Source organism: Hemicordylus capensis, chromosome 4 (genome assembly GCF_027244095.1).
Source record: "Hemicordylus capensis ecotype Gifberg chromosome 4, rHemCap1.1.pri, whole genome shotgun sequence".
Classification (NCBI taxonomy): domain Eukaryota; kingdom Metazoa; phylum Chordata; class Lepidosauria; order Squamata; family Cordylidae; genus Hemicordylus; species Hemicordylus capensis.
The window spans coordinates 322,244,239-322,268,067 of record NC_069660.1 but is presented as its reverse complement, the minus strand read 5'-3'; the positions used below and the strand labels follow the sequence as shown (position 1 = coordinate 322,268,067).

At 55.5% G+C, this 23,829-nt stretch overlaps 1 protein-coding gene across 4 annotated transcripts in view; it reads right to left on the bottom strand.

Annotated features, from left to right (window-relative positions):
- The window catches only part of FAM83H (family with sequence similarity 83 member H), a 32,105-nt gene extending 9,621 nt beyond the window's left edge, over positions 1-22,484 (bottom strand). The window contains exons 1-2 of one of the 4 annotated variants that reach the window (XM_053245743.1): positions 22,230-22,484; positions 11,758-12,234 (exon numbers count right to left, since the gene is read on the bottom strand). In XM_053245743.1, coding sequence (XP_053101718.1) covers positions 11,758-12,213 — 456 coding nt within the window. In that variant the 5' untranslated portion in view covers positions 12,214-12,234; positions 22,230-22,484. Of the gene's footprint in view, positions 1-4,298; positions 5,517-11,757; positions 12,235-18,263; positions 18,866-22,105 lie in introns of those variants that run through there. The other 3 variants (XM_053245742.1, XM_053245741.1, XM_053245744.1) reach the window with 3 other exon arrangements.
- Positions 22,485-23,829: the final 1,345 nt, after the last annotated feature.

Sequence of the window (23,829 nt, the reverse complement as noted above, 5' to 3'; positions counted from 1 at the left end):
GAAAAATTTCCAAAAATTTCCAGAAAACCTACACCTCTGTACACATGCCTTAGTAACTTCCTATGCACGGCTGCTGTTTTATTTGTGGGCTAAATTCAAGGTGCTGAGATGGACTTGGAAAGCTACACATTGCTGGGGCCAGGCTGCCTCCCACAGAGGAAGGTCTCCCCTACTCCGCCTCCCATGCAAACCTCCTTAGCCCTCCAGGGAGGGCTCTGTGACCGCCTTCCTTGGCTGAAGCAAGGCTGCCACAAGCAAGGTGCAGGGCCTATCTGGGAGGCACCCAACTCACAGAACTCCACCCCGCCACACACACACACACACACACACACACACACACACAAACCCTTCTGGCCTTTAGGAAGCAGTGAAGACCTTTGGGCATCTCCCCCAAGCACAGCAAGGCCCTCGTGTGTGAGTCCTGAAGGCCAGGGGGACGTTGGCCTTAGAGGCTTGTAGGCCATTTGATGGGTGCATCGGGCTCTAGGCCTGTGGCCGATGTTCCCTTCCTGGGCAAGGTGCTTGAGCGTGTCGTGGCTGAGCAGCTCCAGACACGCTTGGAGAAAACGGACTATCTACATCCTTTTCAATGAGGCTTCAGGCCTGGCTTGGGAACAGAAACTGCTTTGGTTGCTCTGTGGGACGGCAAGAGCGAGAGAGGAGTGCAGCCTTGGGGGAGTGCAGCCCTGCTCATTATCATGGATATCTCAGCGGCTTTCGAGACCATTGACCATGGTGTCATTTTGGATAGGCTGGCTGGGTTGGGTGTGGGGGGCACTGCTTGGAGGTGGTTCTGCTGCTACCTCAAGGCCCGTTCCCAAAGGGAGGTGCTGGGGGGTGACGGCTCAGCCCCTTGGCAACGGTGCTTTGGGGTTCCACAGAGTTCCGTCCTTTCCTCTATGCTGTTTAAAATCTACATGAAACCGCTGGGAGAGGCCATCCAGAGATCTGGCCTCAGGTGTCCTCAGCATGAGGATGACACTCCGTTGTAGCTCCCTTTTCCCCCTCAGATGCAGGTGAGGCAGTGACTGTCCTGGATCAGGTGCCTGGATGATGCAGTAATGGACTGGATGAGGGTGAGACTCAATCAAGTTGAGACTCCATCCAGAAAAGACTGAAGTACTCTTGGTCGGTGGTTCCTCTGCCCGGGCGAATGATATTCAGAGTTGCACATCTCTCCCTGAAGGACCAGGGTGCTCCAGGGGGTGCTCATTGCACTTCTGGGGGTGCTCATTGACCCAGCAATGTCACTAGAGGCTCAAGTGGCCTCTGTGGCTTGGAGAGCCTTTTATCAGCTTCGGCTGATATGCCACCTGTGACCTTACCTGGACAGAGATAAGCCACAGTTATTCATGCTCTGGTAGCCTCTCGCTTAGATTACGGCAATGGGGCTGCCTTTGAAAACGGTCCGGAAACTGCAGCTGGTACAAAATAGGGCTGCAAGGCAATTAACTGGGTCTGGTCATTTTAAGCATATCACACCAGTGCTTAATCAGCTGTACTGGCTCCCAGTCCGTTTCCGGGCCCAATTCAAGGTGCAGGTTTTAACCTTTAAAGCCCGACACAGCTTGGGACCAGCTTGCCTGAGAGAGTGCCTTATCCTAACCCAGACCTTAAGATCTTCTTCAGAGGCCCTCTGCTGGGTGCCCCTCCCAAACGAGGCGAGGTGGGTGGCTACTAGGGAAAGGGCCTTTTCAGTGGTTGCACCCCGTTTACAGGAATAGCTATTACTAGCTGAACTTATTCTGCCTGTTTTCAGCTGCATCTCCAGGCTTGGAGATTGCACTTTTGCTATGCTCAGGAGCTGCATCACAGCAATGTGAGCTCCCAGTTTATGTTATACATGGGGACAAGCTGCTTAGTTGGCAGTGAACTGGTCGCCCCCAGATTTGGGCTGCAAGTAACACAAAGTGCAAAGGGGTTTGGCTTAACACACCCTCTCCCTATGTGGGGGGCCAGCTAAGCAGACTCCAGAACTAGCTATTGCAAGTTAGGTCATTTTGGAGTTAGGATGAACTCTAAAACTCCCCTCATTCTCTGGTAAGAGAGATAACTCCTGTTGCTAACAAAGCAATTAGGCCAGGAAGGGAAAGCAGATAAGACAAGTGCAGCAGCAGTCCCCATCACAAATGGGGTGAAAGTGTGCCTATCAAATCTTTTGATAGAATTATTGGGAGAGGCAGGCCCAGCACAGGATACTCTTTTGATGCACCTGCACACTCTAGTTTTCACGACAACTAGCCTTGCATCCAATAGGCTAATCACACCCAGTCTTACCCAGGAAGGACGATCAGACACAATGCATTCCATGCCAGCCCATCCGGGCTCTTCTAGGCAGCAAAAGTTTGACAAAAGAAATATCCCTCCAAGGCACGTTTGGGATACAAGTATCCCTGACTCCATGACCCAGTGTGCTCTCTCGTGTCTACCACTGGAGACTCCAACTGCAGAACATCACAAGTGGGATATAACCCCTGTTAACTGGGCAAAGAGGCACCTTTTACCGTGGTGATTCTCTTGATTTAGCAGGGGGAGAGTAACTGGCCCTATCCACCCACAGCACAGTACTTCCAGTGACTGTTGCTGGTCTCTGTCTTATGTTTCTTTTTAGAATGTGAGCCCTTTGGGGACAGGGAGCCATCTTATTTATTTATTATTTCTCTGTGTAAACCGGCCTGAGCCATTTTTGGAAGGGCGGTATAGAAATCAAAATAATAATAATAATAATAATAATAATAATAATAATGTGTGCTCCCCTTCTCCATCCAACTGGGGACTCCATCGTGTGCTCCCTTGTGCTTTACACCCGGGACCCCACTGCAACAAGAACTCCAGCACACCCCCTTGGTGTTCCCCTCCCCACTGGGGCCAGCCGAGCTGAAAGCACTACCTTCCTGGCCAATTTGTTGCCCTCACACTGAGGCGCCGCTCATTGTGCCTGGTTTTAGATTGGTCCCCCCGCTGATCTATCCAGCTGCCCTCACGCTGGAACACTCCTCGTGAGGAAGCCCACTAACTCCTTCAACTCTCCTGCTCCCCACTTCGCCTCCATGGACAGACGCTAGTCTCCAGCTGCCTGAGTCAGATCTTCGTGAGGACAGGTGATATAGCCCCTTGCCCGGCTCCTCCTTCAGGGCTGAATCTATCCCTTTCTCTTATTCCTGAAACCCCCTACTTGTAAAATAGCTCTCTCTAGCCTGCCTGGGAATTTACACATAATTTGGAACTTTAAGCTAAATGTGCCTTACAATAGTCTATTTTTAAACATATTTTTAAATTCATAAATGGATGGAAAGCATCCTCAAGGATAAAATTGTAAAGCACACAAGCGGCCACACCTGGAGTACAGCTGTGTACAGTTCTGGTCACCGTTATCTTAAGAAGGACATGGTAGAACTGGGAAAGGTGCAGAAGAGGGCACCAAGATGATCAGGGGCCTGGAGCACCTTTCTTATGAGGCAAGGCTACACCACCTGGGGCTTTATAGTTTAGAAAAAAGACGACTGCCGGGAGACATGATAGAGGTCTATAAAATCATGCATGGAGTGGAGAAAGTGGATAAAGAGAAATTCTTCTCCCTTTCCCATAACTCTAAAACCAGGGGTTATCCCATGAAACTGATTGCCAGGAAATCTAGGACCAGCAAATGGAAGTACTTTTTCACACAATGCATAATCAACTTGTGGAATTCTCTGCCACAAGATGTGGTGACAGCCAACAACCTGGATGGCTTTAAGAGGGGTTTGGATAACTTCATGGAGGAGAGGTCTATCAATGGCTGCTAGTTGGAGGGCTATAGGCCACCTCCAGCCTCAAAGGCAGGATGCCTCTTGAGTACCATTTGCAGGGGAGCAACAGCAGGAGGGAGGGCAGGCCCCTTTCAACTCCTGCCTGTGGCTTCCAGCAGCATCTGGTGGGCCACTGTGTGAAACAGGATGCTGGATGAGATGGGCCTCCTTGGGGCTGATCCAGCAGGGATGTGCACAAATGGTCTTCGGCACCGGCGGGGGAAGTACTTTAAGGGCGGGGGAGGGTGTACTCACCCCCCCTCCAGCCGCGTTTCCCCCGCCGGCGCTCTGTAAATTTCAAGCCCCTCAGGGCGGCAGCGTTCCCCCCTGCCGCCCCGTTCCCCCCGTCGGCCGGAAGTTGCGAGCAATAATAATAATAATAATAATAATAATAATAAGAAGAAGAAGAAGAAGAAGAAGAAGAAGAAGTAATGAAATCAGAAGAAGAATACCTATCAACTGTGTTATGGTACATCACTGTTCGTTACATTAAGACCCCTGTTCACTGACCAGTTATGAGATGGTTGAGTCCACAGTGATGACCTGCAACTACAGCAAATTCTGTGGTGCTCAATGAATTTCAGCAAAATATTCGGTGCTGACAATCTGGGAACTTGACCACAGAAGGCGGATTCTCTGGAAAGACAGAAATCCAGAGCAGCAGCAGCAGCAGCAATGGGCACGAGGGGTGGGCCTGGCCGGGAACTTGCCATGGAGAGGCAGCACCTCGTGCACTCACAACCACGCCACTGGTGAGCACCTTGACCCAAGAAAGGAACGAGAGGTGGACAAGCCGGGCAGCGCACCGGGCCCATTCACACGACCGTTTGCGGGGACGGGAGGGAGGGAGGCTGCATGACCTCGCCTTCCCCGCAGACGATCACCAAGATGTTGCTGGGCGGGCAGATAGCACGCCCAGACGCTCCGCTGTTGCCCCTGCCAGCGAATCACCCCGGCCCCCAGAAATCCCACCATGCACTGCGCCAATGTGTGGTGCCTGGTGGAGATCCCCCCAGCCACGGGCAGGCGCCCGCCAGCGCCCGCAGCCGGTGCTGGCACACCATAAGTAAACGTGGTTAAGGGAGGGCTCACTCCCTTATTCTCGTTGGAGAGGTGGGCTCCCGAGGGGGGGTTGCAGACGCGAGCCATTCGGCTCCCGCTGGTTCTCACAGGCAGCCAAGCCCGGGTTTAGCTGCTCATGAAAACAGCCTCCCTGAATTAGCTTATGGTCAAAGAAGGCATCTTAGAAGCGCTTGGCCATGAAATTGAAGTGACTCTCCAATGTATGGGTGGGGTGAGGAGAGGAGAGGAGAGGAGAGCTGGTCTGGTGCTAGCAAGCAGGACTTGTCCCCTTAGCGAAGCAGGGTCTGCCCTGGTTGCATCTGAATGGGAGATGAGAAGTGTGAGCACTGTAAGATATCCCCCCCCCCGAGGGGATGGAGCTGCTCTGGGAAGAGCGGCAGAAGGTTCCAAGTTCCTTCCCTGGCAGCAGCATCTCCAAGAGAGGACTGAGACTAAGATTCCTGCCTGCAACCTTGGAGAAGCTGCTGCCAGTCTGTGAAGACAATACTGGGCTAGATGGACCAGTGGTCTGACTCCGTATAGGGCAGCTTCCTATGTCCCTAGGAGAGAAGTACAAGGATGGCATCACTGTGTGGGACACAAGCTGCAGCACCCATCACGGAGTGGAATGTGCCCTCAGCAAGAAGAGAAGCCCCCCCCCCCCCCGGTACTAAAGGTCAAAATCCCTAAATCAGCAACTGAGAAATTCTGCAAGAAAAGCAGGAACTGGCAGGAATTCTGAAGTCAATCTAACACTTCAGCCGACTGAAGTGACTGTGTTGAATTACCTCAAGGCTTACCTGGAAGGAGCCTGCTGCCCGAGCGAGAGAGCAGGGCTCCCAGCAGCAGGCGCCACGGAGGGAGCTGCGGTGCAGGGCCAGACACGGCTCTGCAGGAGGAGACTTGGGCCGTCAGTGCTGCTGCTATAGCTACTGTGTCGGTAAACCCAACTCCCGCTGAACAAGCAAAGGGCCTTCTTGCTCTGGGGCCTTGAGATGGTGCCTGCAGTCAATGGAAGGGACTCCAGGCACGAAGGAAGGCGCTCCCTGAAGACGTCGCCATAGAAGACGCCATGAAGAATAGCCACGAGGACGACAACGGCGAGACTGACAGAGCACAGCAGGTGCCTCCGTTCTTCAAAAACATGGAGGAGAATATAAAAGAGCCACAGCACTCAAAGTTGCCAGCCAGAAGCAGGATCGTGGGGCATCCCTGAAAGGAGGGAGTCAGGCGAACCTGGCTGCATATCTGCCAAGAACCAAACAGTCACAGAACCAAAGGTTGTCAGGCACGGACCCTTTCAGAGAGACGGGGCAGCTGGGATTCAAATTCAGATGCATCCTCTAAGCTGGCTTTGTTGTAGGGGGACCAGAATCCTAGCCAGTCTCCCAACCAGAGACTTCGACACACAGCGGGCTTGACCGCAAGTTTATTGGGAGGCTTTACTGCAAACTCAAAGTTGTCCAAGAAAGGGATGCAAATCGTGGGTTTTTTTTACCCTGGATATAAATCGGGCTACACTCTTAATGCACAGTGAAAAACCCGAATTGTGTGTGAACTGCTTCCCGATAACTTGCAGGGACTTCGGGGTACATCAGGCCGATATGTGAATGCACACCCTCCATTCCGGAGGAGAGGCGAGTTAAAGGGTTTTAAAAGCCCCATGTGAAAAACTTCCAGGGGACAACATACTGAGAAAAATGGTCAGCAATGGTGGGAGGGACCCAGATGGTGGCCCCCAGCCTGGAATGTTAAGAGATGGGGCGATGCTCCAAAGCAAGAGACCGAGCGGGAAGTGAATTTGCAGGCAAGTACCCGGCCAGACTTCACACATACAGAACCAACAGGGCCAGCGGCACAAACCCTTCAGTCAACAGAAACGTGTGCTGAGAGGAACCGCTCAGATACAGAGGTGCCGACGGAGGACTAGGACGCCAACGGGAAGCGTCACTTGCAGTGGCAAAGCCCTCGGGGAGGCTGTCAGGGTGACCTCCGACTTGGTCTCCTCGGCAGAGGGGAGGCCCCACAGATGGAGAGCCAGAGGAGGGAGATTCCAGAGGGAGCCCCCGAGATCCCTGCTCCAGACTCTGGGCAGGCTGAACCAACTAGCAGAGCCTGGAGGGGCACCCCAGAGACCTCCACCCCCCAGGAGCCCCCCCTTCAACAGGGCCCACAGGCAGGAAACAGGAGAGGAGACCCAAATGGGTCCTCTGGCCCCTGAATCGATCCAGCCCTCCTCTGAGTGGGGGTCCAGCCACAGACCCCACTCAAAGGCAGCCCCGCCCTCACCACCAGCACCCCAGGAAGGGTCCTGGGGCTGGGCTGGAGTTCCCGCAGCATTGCAGAAGTGCCAGGAGGGGTCGACTCAAGAGGAGGAATTACCAGTGGGGCCAGAAATTACTGTGGATTGCGCCTGAGAGGCTGACGAGGCTTCATTCAGTAAGTCTGCTGGTTCAAGAACTTGTCTGGCTGTGCTTTCCAGCGCCCAGAGACCGGAACTGCCTGTGTCTGCGGACAGCCTGCCTAGTCCCTCTGGACTCCCCGGCCTGACTTCTGCTGGTCCTGCTCAGCTCAGCAGAAGCCAGCCCACTCCTGCACCAGCCGAGGAAGAGGAGTTTCGCCAGGCACTGCCCGCTACTTGTCGCAGGAGAACACGGCAGGGGGATCCGAGCGCAGGTGCACTCAATCTGTCTTTGGACAACCATGGATTAATGCAGAAGTCTGTGCTGTGCATCTTGTTTGGATCTTTGTGGCATCTCCTTGCCCCACACATGCATCCACAGCTGCACAACTTTGACCCTCCTACAGATGTTGGACTGCAACTCCAGTTATCTCTTACTATTGTCTACTTGGCTGGGGATGATGGGTGTTGTAGTCTGTCCAACAACAGCTGGAGGGCCAAAGTTGTGCAGCCCTGGATTCACGTGTGGGGCAGGGAGACACCACAAAGATCCAAACAAAACGCACAACAGAGACATCCCTGGCTGTTAGTGGCCAAACATCTCTTTCCCAAATTTCAATACAACATAAGCTTGAAATACGAATGCATGCTAAGGTATATTCTTACCCAACTTAAAGAGAGATTTTGGATCCTTTGGGGAAGACAACCCGTACAAATTCGAGATTCAAACTTGTATAGTGTAACGTCAATTAATCCAGCCAGGAAGGAAGGAAGAACTAAGACCGCTGCCCAAAGACGGAATCTGGAAGGTACCACCTTTTGAAGGAACTGGAGCAGATCCTGTGGGACCACGGTACATCAAACCAAAAGATTCCTGGAGTAAGGTGTGCATGTGCCGTTACTCAAGCCATCCATGTGGGCTAGTTGGTTTCTGATCATAGTACAAAGAGATTTCTGTTGCCAGACGTGGATTGTGCAAAGCACTGCATCCCACAAGTGCAAACACACACTCAAGAGGGTGAAGCAAGATTTACAGCCACTTGGGTCTGAAGAAAGAGGCATTCCTTGGAAATTCAGGGCAGAAAGAGAGACATGGGAGGGCAGATGGGGCGGCGGGGGGGGGGATAATTTTTCACACTGAGCTGCAGCTAGGAAGATGGTGATGTGCTGGAGGAAAGCGAGTGGTCCCGTTCAGAGAGCAGAACCCCGAGGGTGACTGACAGGTCAGTAGAGGGCTGAGGGTGAGAATGTTTCATTTGGGGTATGTTCAGAATTCGTACAATATAGCTCATATGAAGAAATGAAATCAGCATATTATCTATCCAATATGTTGTATTATATCTCCGAGAACCGTTATTGACACTGAGACAAACATTCAATGAATAGTTCTTAAAGAAGTATTAAAATTAAGTGGCTGGATTCAGAGCGATAACCTCTAACGACAACAAACACAGGGCCCGACACTTCCGGCCACCAGCTCACAACCTAGAAATTGCACCACGGTGCCTCGATAAAAGCCTGCCGTGAAGTGAAGGTAGTGGCCACGGAGAGTAGGCGGGCACTTTAGAGGGGCGGAGAGGGCCAGGAGCGAGCGAGGCGCTGGATCTCGCAAGGAGGAGGAGGAGGAGGAGGAGGAGGAGGAGTCGAACTCAGCCCCCTCCACAGAGCAGAGACGCAAAACGGGGCCTCCGGAGGCGCTTCTCTCCTGCCTGCCAGGAGCAGCGGGGAGACCCTGCCCAGCCCCGCCAGCCAAGAGGCTTCTCCAGCACCTCCCAGCCCCCAGTACGTTAGCAGGAGGGCAGGGAGGCTGTGGCACCTAGGATTGCAGCCTGACTTCTGAGGACGCACTATTGAATAATGGGTCTTACTCTTAAGTAAAGATGCATAGAGCTGTGCTGGTTTTCTCACTCTGCACTTTTAATGTTAGCAACAAAGTCAATGTCTCTCGTAAATTGTATTTAAAAAAAAAAAAATCCCTCTCCCAACACTTGCTCTAACTCTGAAACAGAAGTTTGCTTTGTCCTTGAGCTCACCTCGGAAGTCAAGCTTCTTTGACATCCTCCTTTAGCCCCAACAAGCCTTAAGCTCTGTGAAACCCTTCAAAACCTACCCGAAATATTTTTGTCTTTTACAAGGGGGGGGGCAAAGTGAGAAAGGAAAGGGGTAGCAAGGAAGCAGGGAGGGGAAACAAGACGCGATTTGGGGCTGGGGTACTCTCTTCTTGGCAGGTCCTAACCCTAACTGGCAGCCCCTTTTCAAAGCAGGGTTGGGAGGAGAGAGGTCAAACCATTTTTGGCTGAAAAATAAATATGGCTCCTAGATTTGGGGGCTGGTTCCTAGAGCCAAAGAAGGTCCGTCAAGGCCTGCAGCCGCCCTCCGCTCCGACACCCTTCTTAACGGGGGGCCAGCAGGCCTCTGCCCCTCCCTGTCTGCGCACTGGCACTCACGTGGCCCTTCCCTCACTGCTGCCACCGCCACTGGGAATGTCAACTCATGCCAACTCTCTCCTGGGGGTTAGAAATCTATGCCCAGTTCCAGGGGTGTGATATTTTCTGGCTACTATATTTGTAAAACTTTTGAAAATTAATGGTCAAAGTAGGTTTTAAAATGTGCACGTGACCTTGAGCGCTGAGAGGCGGCTCTGCAGAAGATGCTGCTTCTTTCAGAAGCCCTCAGTGGCCTCACAGAGGTCTGGCTCTGAGCAAGAAGAGCCAAGCAGAGCCAAGCCGGGAGCAGCTGCTGCTGCTGCTGCACCCCCCCCGCCCCGGCACCAAGTGGCAGAGAGGCCCGGGGTCACCTTTGCTCAGCACCATTTGCACCCAGATCCAGCCCCCGGGGTGGCGGAAGGGGCTTGGCCGGGCTCTTCCGCGCTGCCGGTTAGGGTGAGGCTCTTCTCCCTCTTCTCCCGCAGCACCAGAGCCCCCCGGAAGCTGCTCTGAGCAGCTCTTGACGCAGGGCCTAGCCGGGCTGCAGTCTTTGTTGCCCCGGGATGGCCACCAGCCTGTGGGGCTGGGAATGGTGACCAGACACAGTCACGGAGGAGGAGGCGGAGGCGGCGGAGGAGGAGTTTCTCCAGGGCTCCTGGCCTTGGAAAGAGCACAGGCTGCCTCTGAATCCCTGCTGCAGGGAAACCGGCAGGGGGGGGCGAGGGGGGGGCTGGCCTTCCCCTCCGGCTGGAAGCTTTTCCCAGGGGGCTTTTGAAGCCCTTTAACTCGCACCTCCTCCAGAATGGGGCGGGGGGGCGGTGTGTTCATGTGAAGTTCCTGCGAGTTATCAGGGAGCAGTTCACACACAATTCGAGCTTTTGACTGTGCATCAGAGTGTAGCTCGATTTATATCTGGGGTAAAAAAACACACCATTTTTGCGGCGGGTTTGGGGGCCAATTAGAGTTCGCAGGAAAGTCTCCTCGTAAATTCATGGTAAAACCTGTTAGGCGTAAAGGTCCCTGGGGGGCTAAAACCCTGCTGGCCTGGAGGGGCCTTGAGCCGGATCCTGACACGCTCTCATCTGAAGGACACGGAAAGGAGACTTTTCCTTCATGGGCCCATCGCGGGAGGGAAGTCCCGGGGCTCCTTAGCACGCCCCCAGTCCAGTTCCAGCCCTCCTTCCCTGTGATCTGGGTTATTTTTTAATTCTTATTTTAACCCATTTTCACACCGCCCAAAACTCATGTCTCTGGGCGGTTTACAAGACGACTCATGTTTACTGGGCAGTTTAGGCTGCGGGAGCACACAGGGGGGAAGGAAACACGGACGGTGCCATCCAGTTTATTAAAGAGCAGCTCTACCTTTTAATAAACTGTAATTGAGCACAGAGGCACCTTTTAAAAGTGGTGACTCTCTTGACTGAGCAGGGGGGGAGCAACTGGCCCTCTCCGTCCCCAGCACAACATCCCTCCGGTGACTGTGGCTGGGGTCTCTCTTCTGTTTCTTGTTTAGATTGGGAGCCCATTGGGGAGAGGGAGCCATTTTATTTGTCTATTTATATCTATGCAAACCGCTTTGGGAACTTTGTTGAAAAGCAATATATATAAAGATTCGCCGTATTCGTCCTGCACGGTTCCCTCCCTTCCTACCAGTTTGGGCTACACGGCAGCTTCCAGGTTGCTTTCAAGGGGAGTTGAGCGCCAACAGGGATCCTTACAGTTTCCATGCATGCCTCTGGGGGGCAGGGAGGTCAATGGGGCGCTGGCTTCCACCGGCATGCTCTCCGAAGCCTGGTCCTGTGGGGCTCAAGCGGGGCTCTGGCTTTGGGCCACCCCATTCCTTGCCCTGAGCTCCCCTGGGTGGGGGCGGGGCGTGCAAGACAGGCGGGGGGCTGCATGGGGCACCAGGGCAGACCCTTCTGGGCCCTCTCCTAGCGCTGAGGGCAGGGCAGTCACGGAGCCCACGAGGAGGGGGTGGGATGAGAAACGGCCTATTCCTGGAGCTGCCTTTTGGCCCCAGGGTTTGGGGCGGGCTGCTGCCCCACCGGGTCCCCCCTCAATTCACCCCCTGAGCTCTCACCTGCTGTGCAGCACGGATCATTCTGCGCGCCTCCTCTTTGATGCTTGGGTTGTCCGGAGGTGGGGGCTGCACCAGCGTCGTCACCTCCGTCCCCCGGAAGCCAAAGACCATTGGCCAGCCCAGATCCAGCTCCGGGACGGCAAGGTCCGAGTTCATGGGCCAGTACGTCCCCGAGGAGCCATCCATGTCCGTGTCGTGGGGGCCGGAGTCCGTGCTGCCCCCGCCCTCCTGGGGGGCAGACTGGGGCTGCTGCAGGTGCTGGGTGATGTGGTCCACCTCGGAGGGGCAGAGGAACTCCGGGACGCCCTCCTCCGCCAGGAAGCGCAGGTAGCTCTCCGGGCCTTCCTCCGCCAGCGCATCGAGGGCCAGGCGGTAAGACTCCTTGTAGTGGGGCGGCAGGTAGTTGGGGTCCAGGGGGTTGTCGCCCTGGGAGGAACTCTGGGAGCGGCGAGCCATGGCGACTGCGGAGGGTGGGCACTGCGGAGAGACCACCAGAGAGAGCCAGGTCAGACCCCCGGGGCAGGGGCGGGTGGGAACTCACGCCTCCTCCACTCAGCCAGCACCACCAGTGCCGCCATTTTGGGAGCGTGCAGGGGCCCTCTGGCCTGGTTGCCTAAGCTGGGGCCCCTGCACACCCCAGATATGGCCCCACTCTGGGACCCAACTCCCATTCTGCAGAAAGCACAAACCGTCCCTGCTGCACCCAGGGACACACACACACACACACACCCCACACACACACACAGAGAAGGCCTTTCCCACTGAACACCAGGAGTGCCCGGGGCCTGGCCCCCCAGGATACACTGTTCCTCCACAGGCAAGGCGCTGGAGCAGGGAGCCCGAGTCCTTTCCAGAGCGAGCCAGGGAGATGGCCAATCTCCACGTGGGCACATTCTCTGCCCTCTGGCACTGTCAGACACCAAGCCTTGGCACGGCCCAGCAAGGCACGAGGGGACACGTTCCCAGGCGGAGCCAGACACCCCCGTCCCAGCAATAAAGGGCATCGTTTGCTGTAGAGAAAAGGTGATCTCTCTCGCATGGCGATCTCTTCTCCAAGCAAGAGAAGCGTCTTCCATGGGTGTCTGGCCGCCCAAGCCTCAGGGTGTCCATGTGCGGGACAGTGCCTGCTCCATCCCACAAGGCAAGCGACACACGTCCTTCCCTGTGGCGCCCCTGGGCTACTTGGCGGAGCCTCCCCGACCTGTGACCGGCACCTCATCATTTTCACCTGAGCACCCCCCTGCAGTACAGGAGACCTTCGTGTCAGAGCAGCCAGCACCAGCGCGATGGCGACTCCCCCCCCCACTTTGCAGACCTCTCCCTCTGTCGCCATGGCTTCTGGAAGAGGGGGGCTCTCCCGTCTGCACGGTTGCAAGGCATTAAATATTGACATCCTGCCCCTCTCACATGATGCTGCTTGGGGAGGCCCTCCAAAGCAACACCATCACAATCAAACAAGGGAAATAACCAGGCAGCAGAACAGTATAAAGTTGGTAAAAACCAGCTAAAACCAAAATTAAGAATCCAACGGACGGTGGATAAAAACATTAAGAAGCTTCTCTAAAGAGGAGGGCCAAACCCAAGGGAAGAAAGAGACCTCGAAGCGCCTCCAAAAGGGCATTGCAAAACCGAGGGGCCATGACCCCAAGGGACCTGCCTAGTGCCAGGGCCCCTCCAGTCTCAGGCTGCACGGGGAGTCCGGGCAGATCCGTCGGGGCCGATCCAGTCCAAGAGGCCCCAAGCCAAGCAGACCTTTCCAGGTCAAGACCCCCAGAAGCCCAGTGGCAGCCAACGGAGCTGCCAGAGGAGGGGCGTCGTCTCTGTGAGGCAACGGGCACCCACCACGGGCCTCCTTGCGGCAGCAGCAGCAGCACCCTGAGTCGGCTGGCGGACAGTTTGCGCATTGCTGGTGCAGCCAGCCCAGAGGGCATCCAAGCAAGCCCAGGCAAGGACCCATCTTAGGTCCTCCTCAGTGGCAGTGAGAGCAGCAAAGGAACCTGACTTGACCACCACTATTGCATCCTCTCAATTTCATCCAGTGGAGCTTTGGGGAGTGGTCCAGAGCTCCTAAGTGAGGGCTCCAGAGACCACCAAACGGAACCTTTGCCTGACCACTGTGACCCATTTGCAGTCAAAGCAGCTGGGAGGAGAGTTGGTCTTGCAGTAGCAAGCATGGATTGTCCCCTTTGCTAAGCAGGGTCTGCCCTAGGTTGCATTTGAGTGGGAGACCACATGGGGGAGCACTGTGAGATACTCCCCTGAGGGGATGGGGCCACAGCTCAGTGGAAGAGCCCCTGCCTGCTTGCCTGCAGAAGGTCCCCAGTCCCCTCCCTGGCAGCAGCATCTCCCAGAGAGGGCTGAGAGAGACTCCTGCCTGCAACCTGGGAGAAGCCGCTGCCAGCCTGTGAAGACAAGACTGAGCTAGACAGACCAAGGGTCTGACTCCGTAGATGGCAGCTTCCCATGTTCCAGCTCATATCTACACTGATTTTGTCAGTGTCCTCTTTTTTCTAAACGAAAAAGCCGCAGGTGTTATAGCCTTGCTTGTAAGGAAGAAGCTCCAGGCCCCTGACCATCTGGGTTGCCCTCCTCTGCACCTTCTCCAGTTCTACAATGTCCTTCTTAAGATATGGTGACCAAAGCTGTACACAGTACTCCAAATGTGGCCGCACCAGAGATTTGTATAAGGGAATGTTAATATTAGCCGTTTTATTTTCAGTCCCCTTCCTAATGATCCCTAGCATGGAACTGGCCTTTTTCACAGCTGCCGCACCTTGAGTCGGCACTTTCAACGAGCTGCCCACCACGACCCCAAGATCCCTCTCCTGGTCAGATCCCATCAGCGTAGACTTGAAGTTGGGGTTTTTCGTCCCAATGTGCATCACTTTACACTTTCCAATACTGAAGCGCATTTGCCACTTTGTCGCCCACTCCCCCAGTTTGGAGAGATCCTTTTGGAGCTCCTCCCAATCTATTTTGGATTTCACTACCCGGAAGAGTTTGGTATCATCTGCAAATCTGGCCACCTCGCTACTTATTCCTTCTTCTAGATCATATGTGAATAAATTATAAAGCACCGGTCCCAATACAGTCCCTGGGGGACCCCACTTCTTACTTCCCTCCATTGTGAAAACTCTCCATTTATACCTACCCTCTGTTTCCTGTCTTTCAACCAGTTAACAATCCAAACATGTACCTGTCCCCTTATCCCATGACTGCTAAGTTTCCTCAGGAGTCTTTGATGAGGAACTTTGTCAAAAGCTTTTTGGAAGTCCAGGTATACTATGTCAACTGGATCAGCTTTATCCACACACCTGTTGAAACTCTCAAAGAACTCCAAAAGTTTGGTGAGGCAAGATTTATCTTGGCAGAAGCCATGCTGGTTCTCACCAGCAGGGCCTGTTCTTCTATAGGTTTAACAATTTTATCTTCGAGGATGCTTTCTATCAATTTGCCCGGAACAGATGTTAAGCTAACTAAACTGTAATTTCCCAGATCCCCCTGGATCCTCTTTTGAAAATTAGTGTTACATTGGCTGCTTTCCAGTCTTCTGATACAGAGCCTGAGTGTAGGGATAAGTTATATATTTTTGCAAGGAAGTTAGCAATTTCACATTTGAGTTATTTAAGGACCCCTGGGTGGATTCAGTCTGGCCTTGTTAATTTGTTAATTTTTCCAGACCATTTAGAACATTGTCATCTCTGTTGAACTGTTCTTTACTCTCAATCCCTGAGAAGCTCGGTTCAGGCACAGGTATACACTCAGTGCCCTCTGCCGTGAAGACAGATGCAAAGAACACGTTTCGCTTCTCTGCAATCTCCATATCCTCCTTAACAATCCCTTTCACTCCCTCATCATCTAACGGTCCAACCAGCTCCCTGGCAGGTTTCCTGCTTCTGGTGTATTTAAAGAAGTTTTTGTTATTCTCCTTGATCCTTTTAGCTAAATGTTTCTCAAACTCTCTTTTCGCTTCCCTTATTGTCACCTTGCATTTCTTTTGCCAGAGTTTGTGTTCCTTTCTGTTCTCGTCATTTGAGCAGGTCTTCCCATTTCTAAAGGAAATATTTCCCCCCCTTTACTGAGGGTCTCTTTAGGCCTGCATTCTGTTTCCCAAAGAAGCCCACAAACAGGAAATGAAGGCACGGGGGCCCCCTCTCCCACCACTGGGATTCTGAGGCCTCCTGGAGGTGGAGGTGGCCTGTAGCCATCAGGACTAGTAGCCATTGATAGACTTGTTCTCCATGAATTGGTCTAAGCCCCGTTTAAAGCCATCCAAGCTGATGGCCATCAGCACATCCCATAGCAGAGAGTTCCATAGCTTAATTATGCATTATGTGAAAAAGTCCCTCGTTCAGTGGGTCCAAAATTCCCTGCTAATCAGTCTCATGGGATGACCCCTGGTTCTAGTGCTGTGAAGGGGGGGGGTCCCCATCTGCCTCCCCCATACCATGCATAAGATTATACACTTCAGTTACGCACCTGCTCAGTCATTTTTCTAATGAGTCTAATGAATAACATGCAGCTTTTCCACAAAAGGAAGCTGCTCCAGCCCCTGATCATTTTAGTGGCCGACTTCTGCACCTTTTCCAATTCTATGTCATTTCTGAAATATAGCGGCCAGAACTGTATACAATACTTTAAATGTGGATGGACCCCAGATTTCTATATGGGTACCTAATGGCGCAGCCACCAACTGGAGCAGCGGGGAAATGACGACTAGCAAGCCACAGGTTGCCAGTTCGAATCCCCACTGGTATGTTTCCCAGACTATGGGAAATGCCTATATCGGGCAGCAGCAATATAGGAAGATGCTGAAAGGCATCATCGTCTCATACTGTGAGGGAGGAGGCCATGGTAAATCCCTCCTGTGTTCTACCAAGAAAACCACAGGACTCTTAAGGTTCAACAGAGCGTCAAACCACAGGCGTCGACACCAACTTGACAGCACACTTTACCTTATTCTAATATTAGGATATATAATATAATATAATAATAATAATAAATATATTATAAATATAATATTTTCCAGCTCCACAATATCCTTATTGAGATATGGAGACTAAAACCATACATAGTATTCCAAATATGGCTGCATCAGAGATTTGTATAAAGGCATTATAATACTAGCAGTTTTATTTTCAGTCATCCCCCTCCGCCCTCCCCCCCCAATGATCCCTAGCAAGGAATTGTCCATTTATTCCAGCTCTAAGGTGTGAGCACATCTGGAGTACTGCATACAGCTTTGGTCACCATATCTTAAGAAGGATATTGTAGAACTGGAGAAGGTGCAGAAGAGGGAAACCAAAATGATGAGGGCCTGGAGCACCTTCTTTATGAGGCTAGGCTACAACACCTGGGGCTCTTTAGTTTGGAAAAGCGGCGACTAAGGGGAGACAGGATCGAAGTGTATAAAATGATGCATGGAGTGGTGATGGTGGACAGAGGGAAATTCTTCTCCCTCTCTCACTACACTAGCACCAGGGGTCACCCCATGAAACTGAAGGTCGGGAAATTTAGGACCAACAAGAGGAAGTCCTTTTCCACACAGTGCATAATTAATCAGCTCAGAGGACGAACATTCTTTGCCATGAGATGTGGTGATGGCCACCAGCTTGGATGGCTTTAAAAAGAGCTTAGACCCATCCAGGGAGGACAGGTCTATCCATGGCTACTAGTCCTGATGTCTATAGGCCACCTCCAGGTTCAGAGGCACGATGCCTCTCGATACCAGTTACAGGGGAGTGATGGCTGGGGAGGGGGCACCCTAACCCTAACCAGCAGGAGGGGGGGCATGCCTTCACCTCTTGCTCGTGGGATTCTTGGTGGCATCTGGTGGGCTACTGTGTGAAACAGGATGCTGGACTAGAAAGGCCTCCTTGGGCCTGATCCAGCAGCAGGGCTGCTCTTATGTCCTCTTTGCTTCCCCCCATAAACAGACCAGCCGTCCCCTAACCCCATAACTACGTTTCCTCAAGAGCCTTTTCGACAGCAGCCTCGCAGGTGCCAAGAAGGGGTAGAGGGTGGGGCCCAAGGTGAAAACAGAAACTGTTGGTTGGAATATTCAGAAAGTGCCTGATGTCTTTGGCGGATTTGCACTTCTTCAGAGGCAACTCTAAAATTAACACAATATCAAGAAATAGTCCAGAATTATAAAACAGCAATCAGTCAAACCTATAGTTCACAAAAGGTGCTTTTCCATTTATCAAAACATACAAAATTAGTAACATACTGGATCAAGAAATATTGGAAGATCAGTTGGTTTCTTCATATCCCTTTACTGACCAACATATACTTGTGCAAAACTGAAAAAATACTAAAGCCCTACCAAGTTATTTAAATTATCAATCTATTAAAGGGAAAAAAGTATATGTATCTACGTGTATACGCTAAAGCAACCGTCTCCTGTGTTGTATTAACTATGCTATTTGAGAAAATTCCCCAGGTTGTTTTTACAAGCTATCATACATCTTAAGGGAAGGGAAACATGAGAAGAGAGAGATGCCCACCATTGCTAAAATATCGCCTGTTAAATATCTTGTCTGAAGTTCTCTTTATTTCACCAGCGCTCATTTGAAAAGGACCTTGCTGCCTAGCCTCCTGCTTAAGGTTAACCCTAAACAAAAGTCAGGGTGCCCTGCTGACTGGGCAAAGAGGCCCCTTTTAAATGTGTGATTCCCTTTATTGAGCAGGGGGAGAGGAACTGGCCCTCTCCACCCCCAGCACAGTGTCCCTCCAGTGACTGTTGCTGCTGGTGTCTATCTTGTGTTTCTTTTTAGATTGTGAGCCCTTTGGGGACGGGGAGCCATCTTATTTGTTTTATTATTTCTCTGTGTAAACTGCTTTAGAAACTTTTGTTGAAAGGCGGAATATAAATGTTGTCATTGTTGCTCCTTCCTCCGCCCCATCATGACTTTTGGAATCTTGTAGGTGATTTAGAATATAAAACCTGACATGGTGTTACTAATGCTACCGTTGCCTCTGAAGAGCAGCAAAATGCTCCAGGCACAAAAAGCAGCAGCTGAACCTCCCAACAAGGGTGGCCTCCCTCCAAACTCTGCCTTGTGGGTTGGGGGCCCAGACAAGAGGAGGAGGCTGCAGAAGGGAGTGGCTGGAAACGGGCCCCTCCCCTCTGCACGCAGGAGGAAGCATCCCGCCTGCCCCCCCCCCCCCCGCCATGCAGCTCTTAGTCTGGATGTCGGCCAGTTTCCTTGACGGCCTCCCCCCGGCCCCCATCTCTGGGGTGCAAGCCAGCGCGGCCTCGCTTGCCCCACCCTGCGTCTGCCTTTCTTGCTCTGCACTGCCCAGCCTGGGCCCCAAAGGAGCATCCCCCAAGGGGTGTCCACAGATGGCTCCCGGAAGGGGGCCAGTCCGTGACCCCACCAGCCCGGCCCTATCAAGCGGGGATCCTCCGTTCCTCGGCCCTTGCCCCGCCTGTGCTCCTCCTCGAACCCTCCCAGCCCCGACGAGTCTGCTAGGCCGACCCATATTCCACATATCCAACAGCCCTGCTGGATGAGCAGGAGGCCTCTGAGCAGGGCCTGGTCCCTGCTGGGCTCAGCGGCGGCTGTTGCTGCTGCCACCTCCTCCCTGCCCCGGCTGAGCCCGTTGCTGCTACCTGCTGCTGCCGGCCCGGCACTGGCGCTGCCGTGGGTTGCCAGCCTGCCCCTGCCCTCAACCGAGCCTGCCCTTGCCAGACCGGCTGGACCGCTCCAGACACGCCCGGCCCCTGGAGGGCTGCCGCGGGAGTCAAGCCTGGCTCAGCGGGCCGCGCCCGGCGGAAGGAAGAAGGGGCTGCCCCACCAGCTCCAGCCCTGCGCACGGCTGGGGGTCCCTCCCTCCCAGCAGCAGCCGCAGCAAAGGGACAGCCTTGGCCTCTCCCCCCCCCCCCGCCCAAGGAAGGGGAGCCAGGCGGCCCCAGGGCGGGAGCGCAGCTTGCACAGGCAGGCAGAGGAGGGGGCCCTGGAGAGCCGCATCTGTCTGCTGGCGGCCAGGCGAGGGGCAGCCCCTGGCGGCCTCTGCCCTGCTGGGCTCTGGCCCTGGGCTGCCGAGCTTCTCCTCCCAGGAAGGGCCGGCAGCGGCGGCGGCACCTTGCCCGGCCATCCCGGCCTTGCAGCCTCTCGCCGCGCTGGGGGAAGGGGGGGGCAGCGGCAGCAGAGAGCTCCCTGGAGGCCCCCTCCTCGCCCAGCCCACTGCTGCCCCGTGCAGGAGGCGGCTGCAGCACACACACACAGACACACACACCCCAGGGGTGGCTGCCCCACTGCCCAAGGGTGGGCTTCCGGGGGGCCGCCCAGCTGGCCAAGGGGAAGCGAAGCTCCTGCCCCTTCGGGGGGGGGGAGGCCAAGCTGCCCCAACAGCCAGCCAGCCAGCCAGCCCTCCCGGGCCCCTCCAACACGCCCCGCCTGCCTGCCTGCGGGGACTCCTCCTCCTCCCCCCCTCCCTCCTCCCCCCCGCTCTCCCCCCACACGTGCGCACACAAGCCCTGTTCCCCGGGCCGGGCGTGTCTGAGGAGAGCTGCGCGCGCAAGGGGGCAGGCCCAGGGGGCTCCCGCAGCCCCACTTCCCTTCCGCGAGGGCCCCAGCAGGAGAGGCAGCTTGTGGCCCACCCCCGAGCCCCACGGCAGGGTGGGCGGCTGGCGCCACCGCATCCACGCCCAGCCCCACAGGCTTGCCCGGGAGTAGGGCAGGGCTTGTGCGCTGCGGAGAGGGGGCCGCCCCGCCCCATGAGCCACAAGCCGCTTCTGCAGCCTTTCCCTGCAGCGGGGGCGGGGGGGGGGTGTGGGGCTGGGGGCTGGTCCCGGCAGAGCCAGTTGTGACCTGCCCCAAGAAGGCTCTTGTGCAGGGGGGTGGGAAGGAAGCAGGGCCCAACCCAGGGAGGCCATGGCCAGGGGCCTGGGCTGATCAGGACGCAGGGGGCGCCCCACAGAATGTGGCCCCCCTTTTCCGGGGAGATCCTCCAGGGCAGCTTTCAGAGCCCAAGCTGAGCCCAGGGAGGGCCCTGAGAGGCCACGGGGGGGGGCAGGAAGGGCTGCGCCTCTCCCTCCGCCCGGCGGCCCCCCCGCCCCCGCCCCCCAGAACACAGCCCGGAGATGCTGGCGGCAGAGGGCGAGCGAGCCGAGCCCTGCTTAGAAAGGCCCCTTGTTGGAGGGGAGGGGCCTCGCGCAGGAGGAGAGCGGAGAGTCCATCCCGCTCCAATCCGGGGGGGGCCCTTCACCCCCCAACCCTGAGGAGCCGCTGCCAGTCAGCGCAGACCCTCCTCCTGGGATCATTCTGGCTCCGCTGAAGGGCGCTTCCTGCTTCCCAGGCAGCTCCCCACTTGCACTCCGGCCTCCTCCTCCTTCTCACAAGGAGCAGGTGTGGTGCTCAGCCTGGCTCGTCACAACCTGCGGCCCCAAACGCTCCCCACGCCAACAGGCAGGCACACACCGCTAGAAAACAAGACGGGGGGGGGGCAGGAGCCACCCCCCACCTTCTTCCCAACACACAAGCACTTCCGCCGCGGCTCCACCTGCAGTCTGAAGGGGTCAAGCTCAGCTGCACCGGCCACTTGAGAGGCAGCAGCGGCCTCTGGGTCAGCGGGGGGGGGGGGCAAGAACCCAGGTGGCGGCGGCAGCTGCCAGGCTGGTCCCAGAGTGGGGGAGACGCCACAGCCAGGCCAGAGCCTTCCAAGGGTGCGGTGTAGTGGTTCGAGTGCTGGACGAGGACCGGGGGACCCGAGTTCAAATCCCCCACTCCGCCATGATTCTAGCTGGGTGACTCTGGGCCAGTCCCTTCTCTCGCGGCCTGGCCTACTCAAGTGCGTAGCACACCGCCCTGGGCGCCTTGGAGGCAGAGCCGGATATAGCCTGTAAAAACCATTCACGGCACAGGCCTCCCCGCCCTGAGGACCCGACTAGGCTGGACCCCATCAAACTTCATCTGCCTGTTGCAAAGAAACGGGCAGCACCTCGGTGCAGAGGAGGAGCCTCTTGCGCGGGCAGAGCTGCCGTCCAGCTTCGGAGCCCTCGCCGGGGTCACGGCCCCACCCAGCTCCCGAGGAGGCTGCCCCCGCCCCCGCCCCCCACTGGGCCTGCCCGACACGGGGCTGCCCAGTCAGTGGCCGGCCGGCCCCACCCCCTTCCGCCCACGGCAAACTAGGGCGGCGGCGGCGGCGGCGGCGAGAAGGGGGCGGCCGCCTCACCCAGGCAGCGCTGCGCCCCCAGCCCGGCTGGCCGGGGCGGGCGAGCTGCCCCCTCCCCCCCGGAGCCCCCCGAGGAGGCAAGGCGGGACCGCCCGCGCCCTCTCCCAGGCTGCTGCGTCCGGCGAGCCCGCCTGCCCTCCGACGGCGGGTCGCCCCGCCTGTGCCTTACCTTGCCAGGTGAGCCCGGGCGGCGGGTCGCGCTCTGGCTGGCGCCGGGGGTGGTGGTGCCGCTGCCGCCGCCGCCTCTTCCCGTCCCTCCCCGCCCTCCGACGCTCGCCCGGCACCTGATTCACCTCGGAGCGGACGGGCGCGAAGCTCCACCCAGGGCGGAGGGCGCGCCAAGCAAACTCCGCTGGGCGCCGCTGGCTCCGAGCATTCCTGACGCCGCCGCCGCGCCTCTCCGTAGCCTTCGCTGGGATCCTCGGGCGGGCGCAGGCCCCCCCCCCCCACCCCGCCTGTTCCGGATGAGCCTTGGCTTTCCCCTGGCGGGCTGGAACTAGCGTCCCCCGGCGAACCCCGCCGAGAGAGTGTGGCGGCGACCGAGAGGGCTGCCTCAGACGTTACGAGTCGCCCACGTGAAAGCACTTCCAAGCAGAGAAACGCGTGGGAAGCCGCAATTTGCAGTCAAATTGAGTCAATTTGCAGATGACACTAAACTATTTAGGGTAGTGAAATCCAAAGCAGCCCCCCAAAGATCTCCAAACTGTGGGAGTGGGTGACGAAATGGCAAATGCAGTTCAAGTGTAAGCAAGTGTAAAGTGATGCCATTTGGGGCAAAAAAAACCCAACTTCACATATACGCTGATGGGGTCTGAGCTGTCAGTGACCGACCAGGAGAGGGATCTTGGGGTCTCCTTGAAAGTGTCGTCTCAGTTCGTGGCAGCTGTGAAAAAGGCCAATTCCATGCTAGGGATCATTGGGAAGGGGACTGAAGATAAGAACGCTAGTATTATCATGCCCTTATACAAATCTCTGGTGCGGCCACATCTGGAGTACTGTGTACAGTTTTGGTCACCATATCTTCAGAAGGACATTGTAGAACTGGAGAAGGTGCAGAAGAGGGTCGCCAAGACGAGCAGGGGCCTGGGGCACCTTCCTCATTTGCGAGGTAGGCAGACAGGCGGGAGGAGCTCCTTCGCCATCTCTCCTGCCTGCCTCCAGCCAGCATATGCAGGCTGACGGTCAAAGAATTGGGAGGAGGGCAGAGCTCTCACCACCACCACCGCCACCACCACTGCCTCACGGAGGCCGCCGCCACCCGCCACCACCAGCCTTGCAAACAGTTGCCAGGTATGTGCAGCTGGCAGCCTGGCTCGCCCTGGCCACATGGGGCCAACAGGTCTCCCCCCCAACTTTTCAACTGTTGTGCTTATTGCATTTGTTCTTGGTGCCTGTTCTTGTGCAGCCAGTATTAAACCCTCTGTTTCTTTCTTCAAGTTGCCATTCTTAAGCCACTGCCAGGTCTTGGTGATGTCTGGTTTTCCACTTATATTGTGCAAATATTGACCATGCAGTGGCTTCTTTTTCCATTTTTCTGCTCAGTTCTTGACTTGTTCTTTCTTGTAGGCCTGCTGTGTTTCATTGGTGTTGAATAGTTTCTCGTTCTTGACCATTTGAAGTGCATCTTCTTCACTGTCCTTGATATATTCTTCAAGGCCTCTTTTCTCCTCCTCTACTGTTTGATGGACTTGCAGCATTCCTCTTCCACCTGAGCTGCGAGGGAGGTAGAGCCTATCGACATCACTGTAGGGGTGCAGAGCATGATTGATGGTCATGATTTTCCTGGTCTTACAATCTAGCGTCTCTAGCTCTGCCTGGGTCCAGTATTGGACTGGACCCAGAGCCAGCGTGGTGTAGTGGTTAGAGTGCTGGACTAGGACTGGGGAGACCCGA